Source organism: Trichosurus vulpecula, chromosome 1 (assembly GCF_011100635.1).
Source record: "Trichosurus vulpecula isolate mTriVul1 chromosome 1, mTriVul1.pri, whole genome shotgun sequence".
Lineage (NCBI taxonomy): Eukaryota > Metazoa > Chordata > Mammalia > Diprotodontia > Phalangeridae > Trichosurus > Trichosurus vulpecula.
This window is the reverse complement of record NC_050573.1, coordinates 64,782,466-64,795,398: the sequence shown is the minus strand read 5'-3', so window position 1 is coordinate 64,795,398 and position 12,933 is coordinate 64,782,466. Positions and strand designations below refer to the sequence as shown.

Here is a 12,933-nt window from a genome sequence, read left to right as displayed (position 1 = left end):
TGAAGGCTTAGGCTGAATAAGAGAGGCAGATTAGTGTTCAGGACTAGGGAAGGGATAGTGCCATTGTGTTTTGCCCTTTTCAGTCCAAACAAGAAGTATTTGTATCCAGTTCTGCTCTCCATCTTTTATGATGGACCTTGATAAGCACCAAAGGAGGGTTGCCAGGATGGTGAAAGGCCTCAAGTTCATGCCACATGAGGATTGTTTGAAGGAACAAAGACCGTACAACCTGGAGAAGAAATGACTCTGGGGCACCTGATAGCTGGCTCCTAGCATCTGGAGGCTGCCTGTGGCACAGGGATTAGCTTCATTCTATTTGACTCCAGGCAGGGCCAAGAGTAATTAATAGATGGGAGTGGCAAAGAGATAGACTAAAATTTTTTGTGATGAGCAGAATGGGCTTCCTAGGAAGGTAGTGCATTTCCTATCATTGGAGGTCTTCATACAAAGGTTGCATGCCTGCTTGTTACGTGTGTTCTATCTGTTTCGGTCTAGGGGTGATGGGAACCCTAAAATTCAGGTGCAAAAGGCATGGGTCCTGCCTCAAAAAATTCCACTCAAACCTTCTTTCAGTCGGAGAAAAGGTTTATTAAAGCATCTGTTGGGGTGGGTGAGATCTTAGTGAGTCTGTGTTATTGGTCACATTTTAAGAATCTGACCAATTTCGTAGATGAGATTGACCTTTTTTATAGGGAAAAGATCTGTGAGAAGATTTGGATGGTAGTGGACAAGTAGTCTGGGGTGACTGGGAGGTTACAGAGAAGGGGTCTAGATGGAATGAAGGGTGGGAAGTGCCTGGGGTGATCCAGAGAATGAAGGGCTGAGCTCAGTTAGAGGTTACAGAGAAATGGAGGTTTGGGCATTGGGTCACAATGAAAGGACAGTTGAAAGGATTACTGGGATTGGTGATGCCTCAGGTGAACATCAGGGACTAGGCCCTGTGGGAAAATCCATGGGCTTTTCCTTTTTGGGCTCCAGATCCCAAAAATATGGTCTTTTCCTTTTAGGGGTTCATATCCCATTCCCATCACTACCAACCAACCAATCAACAGACAAACATATATTTAGTACATTTTTCTTTTTCTTCCTTCCTTTCCCTCTGTCTTGGATTTTTGTTCACTTAAGATAAAGAAAGAAAAGACATAAGAAGGAGAAAGACAGTTAAGGATCTTGCAAACTTGGCTAGGTAGGACATATTTTTTTGCAGTCACATGGAAGCTGGAGGGAACATAAGAGAAATCACTCTCTAATCAGTCAGTCAACAAGCATTTACTAAGTATTTACTATGTGACAAGTACTGTGCTTGAAAACAGCCCACTAGTTCCCCTGAAAGAAAGGAAGAGAGAAGTGGAGGGATGGTCCATCCCTTGAGTACATACATTTAATCATCAGTTCTTCTAGCTTGAACAATTATTAGGGGACTTCATCATCTAACTAGCTACTTAGCTAGCAAAGGGAATGGTGAAAGATTCCTTGTTCAGGGAGAGATACACCTCTTTTTTCCCTTTAGAAACTTGAGATTCTGGGACTAGGAATTAGGCCAGGAAGAGGCCCAACCTTGAGAGAGGGAAGTATAGGGAGGTAACATGAACCAGCCCCACTGTTATAGCTGCTCACAAAGGACTCTGAGTCCCAAGCCTAAGAAGGGAGCCTGGAAGAGACTGATAGGAACCTGAAATTAGGGGCACATTCTTCTGACAGTGCTCCTAGGGACTCGAGACAGTCCTTTCCTACTGTTTGCTTCACTTTTGCCTCCCACTTCTCCCACTATAGGATGCTGCCCAGTTTTGAGTGGCTGTCTCACCAGCTGGGCCTGCCAAGACTGGAATTGAGAGTTTCTTCAGCCTTGGTCCTGATCTTCCTGACACTTAGCATCTGGATCCTGGGAAACGTCCTGATCTTTCTCCACCAATTCTATATCAAGACCCGCAAGCTTCGATGCTTCCCTGAACCCCCCTTACGGAGCTGGTTTAAGGGCCATGCAGGACTGGTGAATGGGGATGTCTGGGTTAAGGGCTAGGGTAGGGGTGGGGGGCTCAGAGGATAGAAAGGCTGTAGGCTTCAGTGGGTAGAGGGTCTGAGCTTCTCAGTGGGAAGAAGGGCTGGGAGGACTGGGGGCACACAGCACTTGAGGGCACTAAAGGGCAAAGAGCCTGAGGGGATGACAGGAACTGAACATTTGAGCCTAGAATGGGGAACCGAGAGCCTGAGGAGTTGAGCAGACTTCTCTGGGGAATGGTGAATTGAGGGCTCAGTTTCTTAGATGTCCTTGGTGGTGCTAATATACCAAGAGTCTCCCTCTAGTTACTCCCTGGAGTTATTCTTCATCAATAACCTCCAAGAGGGGATGGAGAATGGTTTTGCTTTTTCACTGGGATGAGGAGATAAGAAGAAGGCAAAAAGCCCAGGTAGATTCTGGGAGCCATCACAGGATGAAGAGGAGTTTGACTTAGTCGTTATCAGGGGCATAGGTTCCTCAAAAACTGTTTGAAGTTCTCTAGCCTGTCTCCTCCACCTTAGGCACCCCTTTGTTTGGGTCCCTGCCCAAGACATAGCCTCCATCTCCCTGCCCAGTTGATCCCCTGTGCCCAAGACAGCAGGCCTTTTACAGTGTGGCTGAGCCTTCCATGGGCAGATAGGAGTCCTCCCCTTTCTTTCATCACTTGAGCTCTTTTCTCTCCTTACTTCCTCTTCCTCCTTCTTGGACCCTTGGCACCTCACATGTACCTACTGTGTTGTTGGACTTTGATATAGTTCAAGTTGAAAATTTCTGTCTGATCTGAACCAATGCCTATTGGAGAATCAGAGAATTTCAGAGTCGGAGTGGACCACAGAGGGTATCTAACCAGAGTGAGAACCCACTCTATTCTCAACAAATGGTCATCTAAACTTCAGTGGAAGACTCCTAGTGACAGTGAACTCACTACTTCCTGAAGAGGCCCTTTTCACTCATTGATGGCTCTAATGGTTAGGAAGACATTCTGTACATCAGCCCTTAATTAGTCTCTCTGCAGCTTCCTTTGATTGCTCCTAGTTTTGTTCTCCAGGAGGCAGGCAGAACAAGTTCGCTTTTTGTTCCAGCTATCCAGATGGCTCCCGTTTTTCCTGAGTCTTTTCTGCTCCAGACTAGGCATTCCAAGTTCCTTCAGCTGATTCCCCTATGGCATGGTGTACAGTCTCTTAACCATACTGGACCCTTTCTCTGTACATTCTCTAGATGGTCAATGTCTTTTCTAAAATGTGGCACCCCAAACAGAACTCAGTACTCCAGATGTAGCCTGACTTGGACCAAGGACAGTCAGATCTTCCTTGTTCTTTGATGATATACTCCCCTTAGTGTTGCCTGTGATCACTGTAAGCTCCATTGATTATCCATTATAAAACATGGTGTCCCAAACTCAACTCAGTACTCCAGATGTAGTCTGACTTGGAGGAGGGACAGTCAGACTATCTTCCTTGTTCTTTGATGATATACTCCTCTTAGTGTTGTTGAAGATCACTGTAAGCTCCATTGATTACCATGTTTTAGAATTTTGTTAGGAACCAAAAACAATCTTACTGGCCTAGATTTGGGAGACTGTATCCTCCTTCCTGTCACAGTGGATAGAGCACTGGACTTGAGGTCAGGATGACCTGAATCCTGTCTCCTGATTTACTTTCTGTGATGCTGGACAAGCAATTGAAACTCTCTCACCCTTGGTTTCCTATATGCAAAAGGGGAATGATAGCACCTACTTCAAATGGTTGTTGTGAGCAACAAATTAGATAAAATATGTAAATTATTTCACAAATCTCAGTTTATAAATATTATCTATTGTTATTGTTGGCATTATTATGGTTATAATTTTTTTCTTCAGTCATGTGACACTTCTCCCACCTCTATGATCTTCACAACAATGGTTTAGCAATCACTTCTAGTTCTTTCAAGCCAGGGAGGTGTAGCTCATCTGATCTTGCTAGGCAATGACCTAGGGTTAGGTATTCTAGTGTTTCCCTACTCATCCCTACTTATCACCAAGTCTTCCCACTAGCTATTTTCTTCTGTCTTTTCTAGTCTAATGTTCATTCTTCTTGGAAGAAAAAACAGACACAAAAGGAAGTTGAGTAATTAGGCCTTCTCACTGTCATCAGTTATCATTATTCCTTGTTACTATTATCACTAAGCAACAGTCCTATCCTGTCCCAGCCATGGAGTGGCTAGCGGGCTGGGCCTGACCTCAGGATGACTTGGTTTCAAATCCTTTCTCGTATCTTTATTAGCTATGTAACCTTGGGCAAGTCATTTAACCTCTGTTCGCCTCAGTTTCCTCAACTTTAAAATGGGGATAATAATATTATCTACTTCCCAGGGTTGTTGTGAGGATCAAATTAGCTAATATTTGTAATAGTACTTAGCACAGTGCCTGGAACATAGTTGGCACTATATAAATGCTTACACCAACAACAACAAGTACTACTACTACTACCACTACTACTACTACTAGTACTACCACTACCACTACTACTACTACTATTATGACCACTACTAGTATTACTACTAGCTATTTCTACTTTGGTCTTCCCTTTCTTCCCAAGATAGCTACAACAACTCTTACGTTGTTTTTAGCATTTACTACCAGCTAGATTCTCAGCTCATTCTGAACTTTTGTTCCTGATACTACTCTTACAGACTGTAGCATTCCTTTTTATTTATTCTCTGTTACCTGCCTTTGTTTTCATGTTCTATTCAGATACTGCCAGTAGATGAGCCAACACTAGCCCCGAAAAGATCTAGGTTCATGTTTGTGTGTGTGTGTGCATGTGTGTGTGTGTGTGTGTGTGTGTGTGTGTGACAATAATAATAGTAATTATCATTTATGCAACATTTTAAGATTTGTAAAGCATTTTACATATTTTATCTCTTTTGATCCTCACAAGAACTTGGAGAGGTAGGAGCTATTATCATCCCTATTTTTTTAGAGGGGGAAAGGCAGGGCAATTGGGGTTAAGTGACTTGCCCAAGGTCACACAGCTAGTATGTCAAGTGTCTGTGGCCAGATTTGAACTCAGGTCCTCCTGACTCCAGGGTTGGTGCTCTACTAACTGTGCCACCTAGCTGTCCCTATCACCCCTATTTTATAGATGAGGAAATTAAGGCAAACAGAGGTTAGGTGATTTGCCCAGGGTTACATAGCTACTCAGTGTTTGAAGCTGGGTTTGAATTCAGGTCTTCTTGACTCCAATTCCAGAACTCTATCCACTCCATCACCTACCTGTCTCATTATCTTTTTCTGATAGCCCTGCTGCTTTTATCATCTTTTTTATAGTGCTATTTCTGTCTCTTCTATAAACATATTTAGATCTGCTATGTTAGAGTCCAAATATGGTGGTTCTGATCTTCATGGTGAATAGAGTTTTTTTCTTAAAATTTTTTAATGAAAATCCTTCCAAATCTTTTCCACATTTTTTTTGCCTGTTATCTTTTTTTTTTTTCCAGTTTTACCTTTAAATGCTTTGGAATGACTTTGCTTAGTTGGGCTTCTCATCAAATTTCTTTAAATTCATTTGACCTCTATTATTTCTCTCTGTTTTATGATGTGAGACTATTCATAAACTTCTACCACCCTATGCAGTAAAATTTTATAGACAAGTTAATATTCTAAACCTCTGTTACCAATGGCTCCCTTGTCTTTCAACCTTGCATGTAAGACCAGTGTTTGGGTTCTAAGTTGATCTTTATGCTCTTTGTTCTCCTTTTATCACTATTGGTTTCCATAAATCATATTTCTGTGTGAAATTATTGTAAATGAGACATGTGATTGCAAAATTTCATAGTCATGGTGATCTGGTATGGAGTGCAAGTTAAAGAGTGATCTCCTAAAGGTGCTAATATTTGCAGATATCATCATGCTGGTTTCATCAAGCACTGAAACATTGTACTTCTCCTGGAAGAGATCCATAACCACTCTAAAAGATTTGGCCCAACCATTCATGTAGGATAAAAAAAAAAGGATGAAGAATGCCTGCTGTCCAGATTATAACATGCAGTTAGGTAGACAATCTAATGAGCTTATATGTATGCATATATATATGTACATGTATGTATAAATATATACATACATATATTTATATCTATCTAATCTATAACTATTTCTTTGAGAGACACTGCAGATAGAGAATGATTTAGATACAGAATTAAGGAGCAAGATGAGAGAGGTTGAATTCCCTTTGGGAAATTGGAAACTTTGCTCAATGACTCTAAATTCCCAGAAACAAAGATCCATCTTTTAATATGAATGTTATGAGTGTTATGTGGCTATAGTTTCTAAGAATTAAAAGTTAGTATCATTCTGAGGGCAATAGAGAAGCACACAATGGGTATGAGTAGGCTACAAAATATTACAAAGGAGATCTGGAGAAAATGATACTGTTAAAAAAGTTTATGATAGAAAAAAGATGAGATAGTCATTTGGAAAGAGTAAGACATAGATTGCTTGTGTGTTCCTCTGGTATCTCTTCAATGGTAGGAGAGAGCAAGGAAGGCTCCCAACATGTTGGGTAGACCCTTGGGGCAAACTCAGGGGAGGACACTGACAGGGAGTGGCACAGAATGAACAGGTATGCATTAATTGTGATTTACTCAATTAGAAGGAACACTCGAATTGATGAAATCACCAAATCATTTGATTATTTGAGGATTTTCTGGTAAGTGAACTCTGTGTGGCCCCAGCCCCATTCCAGTCTAGATATTTAATTAGTATTGTGCTAACAGGAACCAAGGCAAACCACAGCATGGCATCAGCAAAAGCATTTAATTGGTATAGAAAGTGATCGTTTGGAATACAAAAGTAACTAATGGAAATATTCTTAACAGCTGTTTGCTAAAATGAGCATGTTTCCACTTTCCTTTTGTCTATCATAGCCTGATAAGAAGCTCTCTCCACTCGTTGCTTCCTCCCATCCCCCTGTTCCTACTTTCAAGCTTGAGAAAACAGGGTAAGCCTTCCCTTCCTGCCCCTGATGGATCTCCCAGCTGGTTGCAGCTCTCCTTTTGTCTCAGGTATTGAGATATACTGGTTGTTTCAACCTGGGCAAGTCACAACCTCCATAAGCCAGTTAATAACAACAGTAAAATAACCACAACAATAACAATAATCTCTCCCCATCCTTCCTTTAAGCCAAAAGAAGACTAGGAATTTGGGTAGTTAAGCCAGCAGGGGGCACTGTGACCCAACCCATGACATCTGAATCTGAACAGGTTACGGCCAGGGAGTGCATGCTGCCATCACATGGGGCTGAAGGCTTGGGAAAGTAGCTTGTGTCATATAATCGTCAGTCTGTAGTTGCTCCTGGTAATGGGTCCTTCTGGGCTGCAGACCAACCTCCCTGACTTGGAATCTCTACTGTTGTCAGCTGTCCCACTTCTGCATAACTCCCCTGAATCCTGGCAATCTGAGGAGCCCTAACTCTTGCTCTGACCTGATCTTCAGGATTTCACCCTGTCCAGCCCCTCACTTCCCCACCCCTGTGATTGCCAATTAATGGCAGACATCTTTCTCTTGTAGGTTAGTACCCTTTCAGCTCCATTGTTCTCTGGTCTAAGCTCCTTCTAGTTTGGATTTCATTTCTATTTATGTCCTAAGATATTTGTATCACCAAGTGCTTAGCACATATTAAAGGTGATTAAGGCACTTATCAAATATTTGACTGATTGACTAAAGTCTGGCCAGTTTCTGATATTCCATGTTCTAAGGTCCTTTCACTTTTCAATGTCTGTGTTGGCCATTCTAAGCTTTCTTCTAGCAGTGACATTCTGGATCCCTTCCAGTTCTCATGTCCTGAGTCCAAAAGTCTATGATTCCATAGGATCAAATTATAAATAGGTTAGGTCATTACAAGGGTGTGGTAAGACAGGTTATGGAGGTGGTCTCCTATTGGTTCACTCATTTGAGTGTTCTGGCCCTCCAGCTACTTCCCTGAGCTTCCTACCCCTATTTCCTGCTTTTTCCCCTCCTCTCTTTACATCTTTTGTTGCCTTCCTTCTGGGCTCTGCCTTTTCTCTCAATCAATTAATTAATTAATGAAAAACATTAAAGTGCTTGCTTAAGTCACTAGGCTGGGGATGCAAAAAAAAATATTTGCTGCCCTCAAAGAACCTACATACTAACAAATAATAATAATAATAAGTATTTATATAGTTGCTATTAGATGCCAGACACTGTGCTAAGTACTTTACAAATAGTATCTCATTTGATCCTCATGATAACCAGAGGAGGTAGGTGCTAATCCTAATCCCATCATACAATTGAAGCAAAAAGAGGCTAAGTGACTTACCCAAGTTTACATAGGCAGTAAGTGTCTGAGGCAGGCTTTTAACTTAGGTCCTCCTGACTCCAGGCTCAGTGCTTCTATCTTCTCTGCCACCTATGTGGCTCAGATGAAATAACATATACATATATAAGACATATGCAAACCATATATATGTATATATTTATACACAAAGAAAATGAATATGGTAGTATTTTTGGAGTAGAGGCAGTGACAGCTGGGGATATGGAAGAATCAGGAGAAGCTTCATGCAGAAGGTGACACTAGCTTTGAAGGAAGCCAAGGATTCTAAGAAGGAGAGATGAGGAGGGAGTGTATCAGGCATGAGGGACAGCCAGTGCAAAGGCATGGAGGTAGGAGATGTTTGAAGTACAATAAAAAAGGCTACTTTGATTCATTTATATAGCATGTGGCAAGGAGTAAAGTGCAATTTGCTGGAAATGTAAGTTGGGGCCTGGTTGCAAAGAGCTTTATAATCCAAACAGAGGTAATAGGGCGCTACTAGAAGTTATTGAGTAGGGGAGTGATATGGTTTGACCTGTGTGGGCCTCTTATTCCTCATTGCTCCTAGAATAGAAGGTAAATTCTCATTTAACATGTAAAAGAGCTTCATAATCTGAGAGACAGTGTGGTGTAGTAGAGAGAAGGATTCAAAATCACAAAGACCTGTGTTCAAGACTCAGCTTTGACCCATACTGGCTATGTAATTCTGGCAAGACCTCCCCTTCTGCAGGGCAAAGGGGCAGAGACACTGCTCCCCTGGGATGGGCAATCTGGGGGCACCTTCAATTGTCTATAGCTTTAAGACAAGCAAAAAGCTGGTCCACTCTTCTCACCTCCCCTTCCCCAATTTTCCCAATCCAAGAGGGAAAGGCAGTGGGGCTGTGGGCCAGAGAAATCTGGGTATTTGCTTAGTCTAATAGGCTATGAGAAATGAGAGCGGGGACCCAGGAACCTTAACTCTCACCATGCCATAGCAAGCAAGTGGCCAGGGATCTGGGGACGGTCAGATAGATTTAGCCTTCATGAGTCCTAGGGGCTGGGGACAGGTACCACTTAAACCAGTTCTCACCAGCTCACAGTCTCTTTACCTCTCAGCATGCCAGGCATTCCAGACCAGAAACTGGTGATTTGCATTGGCAGGAGGAGATTCCTGTCTTAGAGCTTCCAGCTTGAATTCAATCACAGATTCACAGGACCAGCCTTAACACCTATCTCCCCTGCAAAAAAAAAAAAACCCAAACCCCCAATCCCTGGCACTAGACTGATTTCATCTCACTCTCCTTCACTCATTCTATGTTTCAGCTAAACTTGCTTAATTATTGCAGACCTTGGACTCCCAATTCCTGCTTTTGTACTGTCTGTCTCCCTTTTAACTATCCTTAATGTCCTTCAGGGCTCTACTCACAGGCCACTTTCTAGGGGAAGCTTTTTCTGCCGTTAGTACATTCTTCCTCCTTAAATTATGTTGTCTTCCTTTATTTCTATATATGTCTTAACAGTCTGGATGCTCCTTGAGGACAGGGACTGTTTCTGTTTTGGTTTTACATCTCTAGTGCATAGCATGGTGTGTAGATGTCATAGGTGGCTGTTGTTCAGTCATTTCAGTCATGTCCCACTCTTCCTGACCTCATTTGAAGTTTTCTTGGCCATTTCCTTCTCCAGCTCATTTTACAGATGAGGAAACTGAGGTAAAAAGTTAAGTGACTTTCCTGGGGGCATACAACTAGTTAGTGTCTGAGGTCGGATTTGACCTCAGGAAGATGATTCTCCTGCCTCCAGGGTCCACTTTGCCACCCACCTGCCCTATGTCATAGATGTTTCATAAAATTAAAAAATGTCAGAATTTCAGAGTTGGAGGGGACCATTGGGGCCATCAAATCCCATTTAAACCTGAAAAAGAACTCTTTCAAAATTTCTTTAAATTTTTCTCCAAATGCATGTAAAATCAATTTTTAACATTCTTTTTAGAAAAATTTTGAGTTCCAAATTCCCTCCCTCCCTGAGACAATAAACTATTTGATATAGGTTATACATGTGCAATTGTGCGAAACATATTTCTGTATCAATCATGTTGTGAATAAAAGTACAGACCAAAAAAAACTCCATGAAAAATAAAGTGAAAAATAGTATGCTTTGATCTGCATTCAGATTCTATCAATTCTTTCTCTGGAGGTGGATAGCATTTTCCATCATTAGTGTTTGGAATTGTCTTAGATGACTGCATTGCTGAGAAGAGCTAAGCCATTTGCAGTTGATCATCATACAATGTTGCTCTTGCTGTGTATCATATTCTTCTGATTCTGCTCCCTTCACTTTGCATCAGTTCATCTAAGTCTTTTCAGGTTTTTCTGAAGTAATCCTGCTTATCATTTCTTATAGCAAAATAATATTCCATTACAATCATATACCCCAACTTGTTCAACCATTCCCCAAATAATGAGCATCCCCTCAATTTCCAATTCTTAGTCATCATAAAAGAGTTGCTATATATAGTTTTGTACACATAGGTCCTTTTCCTCTTTTTAAAAAAATCTCTCTGGGATACAGACTTAGTAGTGCCATTGCTGGGTCAAAGAGTATACACATTTTATGGCCCTTTGGACATAGTTCCAAATTGCTCTCCAGGATGGTTGAATCAGTTCACAACTGCACCAACAGTGCATCAGTGTCCCAATTTTCCCATATCCCCTCCAACATTTGTCAATTTTCTCAAAAAGAACTCTTTGCACAATATATTCAACCTATGGTCATCCACCTGGCATGGGAAAAATATTCCCACTGAGTTCTATAAAATGAACTGGAGAAGGAAGTAGCAAACCACTCTAGCATCTTTGCCAAGAAAACCCCAAATGGGATGACAAAGAGTTGGACACAACTGAAATAAGTGAACAACAACAAATAATTGCTTATTTCCTTCCTATTTCTCCTAAGGTCCTTTCTAGCTCTAAATCCATGATCATAAATCATAGAATTTATTCCCATTAAATATATTATTAGATTCATCCCAACATTCTAGTCTATGATCTTTTGAAATCTTGACTTTCTCATTAATAATAATAATAATAAAAGCTGACATTTATAGAATACTTTAAGGGTATGCAAATTACTGTCCATATATTATCTCATTGGATCCTCACAGCAGCCCTGTGAAGTAGGTGCTGGTATAATCTCCATTTTACAGAGGAGGAAACTAAGTCCAAGAAAGATTAAGTGACTTTCCTGGGGTCATATAGTTGTAAGTGTCTAAAATGGGATTTGAACTCACTCCAGGGCTCTTATCCGTTGTACTACCTAGAATTGTTATTTCCTGCAAATAATTAAACTGATTGCAACTATGGACCCTGAGGAAATATGGCTGTTTGCAGAGAGAGATAGAGACTTAAGTAAGCCTCTAGGAATCAGGAAGGTTGTCACTGTGCTGTTTGCAAAATTTCCTCTCTGTGTCTTTCCTGGTATAATTCTTAGAATAGTGTGTTTGTCCTTCCCCTCACTTATCTGGTGTGCTGTGGCTCCACCTGGTAGCTCCTCTGTTATTGGAGACTCTCATTCTAATACACGCTGTTCTCTAGTAGTAAAGACTGTTCTTAAACAACCTCAAAGGCATCTCTGAAAAGATAATTGCCCAAGACTTGCATCAGTCCCTTCTGGTTGTGTTCGAGAGTTTCAAATATAATATGGAATGGTGAGTGCAGGAAGAAAGCATTGAGAGACTTTTTATTTCTTGGCATCCCTGCTGATGCTGGCAGGCCCCTGTCTTTGAAGCCTCAGCTAAAATCCCACCTTCTACAGGAAGACTTTCCCAATCCCTCTTGGTTCTAGTGCCTTTCCTCTCTTGATTATGTCCTATTTACCCTGTATATAGCATATCTCCACATTGTTGTTTGCATGCTGTCTCCATCATTAGATTGTGAGCTCCTTGAGAGCTGGTACTGTCTTTTATCTTTCTTTGTATCCCCAGTCTTGGCAGAATGCCTGGCACATAGTAGGTACTTAGTAAATGTTTACTGAAAGTTTTGGTTTAACCTGACCTAGCCTGGGTGATGGGGTTTGATGTTATGTTAGAGTGTCTTCTTTCTCAGCTCCAAAGTGGGGCTTCTCAGAGAAGCTAAGTGTTCATCTCATCAGCCACAAGTTGGGTGGGATGGTGTTAACTGCCACATATGCCTCTAGAGGTCCTTGGAGCCTTAGCTTCAGGTTAAATGGAAACAGGACTCATTATGTAACTCTGTGGCTTCCTCCTCAGCTGCTAAGTCTTTTCAAGGGACTGGGGGTGTCACTTTCCTCATTCCCTGTCAGAATGTTGGGGTTTTGCTGGTGTTTGGTCCAAGGGAGGGTTCTTAGTTTTGGAAGGGCATCTTAGCTTTATTCCCATGTAATCAGGATAAGGCCACTCCTCCATTCCATTGACACCACCTATTCTTGCCCTTAAGTTCTGGCCCTTGTGGGACCTTTTTGGACACTACAGGCTACAGAGTTCCAACTCCTCTTCTCCTCTCCAGTGTCTGGACTGTTTCAAGGATATTATTTCCCTTAATGATGGGGAAATACACAGAGAAAGTCAAAAGTTACATAGGCCAGTGATTCGGGTTCATCCTCTTCACAGTGATCTCCCCCAAGAAACAC

General features: G+C 41.5%; 1 protein-coding gene across 1 annotated transcript in view; it reads left to right on the top strand.

The window, feature by feature from the left end:
* The window catches only part of LOC118850379 (leukotriene-B4 omega-hydroxylase 3-like), a 50,511-nt gene that overhangs the window by 20,471 nt on the left and 17,107 nt on the right, over positions 1 to 12,933 (top strand). The window contains exon 2 of the mRNA XM_036760151.1: positions 1,774 to 1,990. Coding sequence (XP_036616046.1) covers positions 1,775 to 1,990 — 216 coding nt within the window. The 5' untranslated portion in view covers position 1,774. The remainder of the gene's footprint in view (positions 1 to 1,773; positions 1,991 to 12,933) is intronic.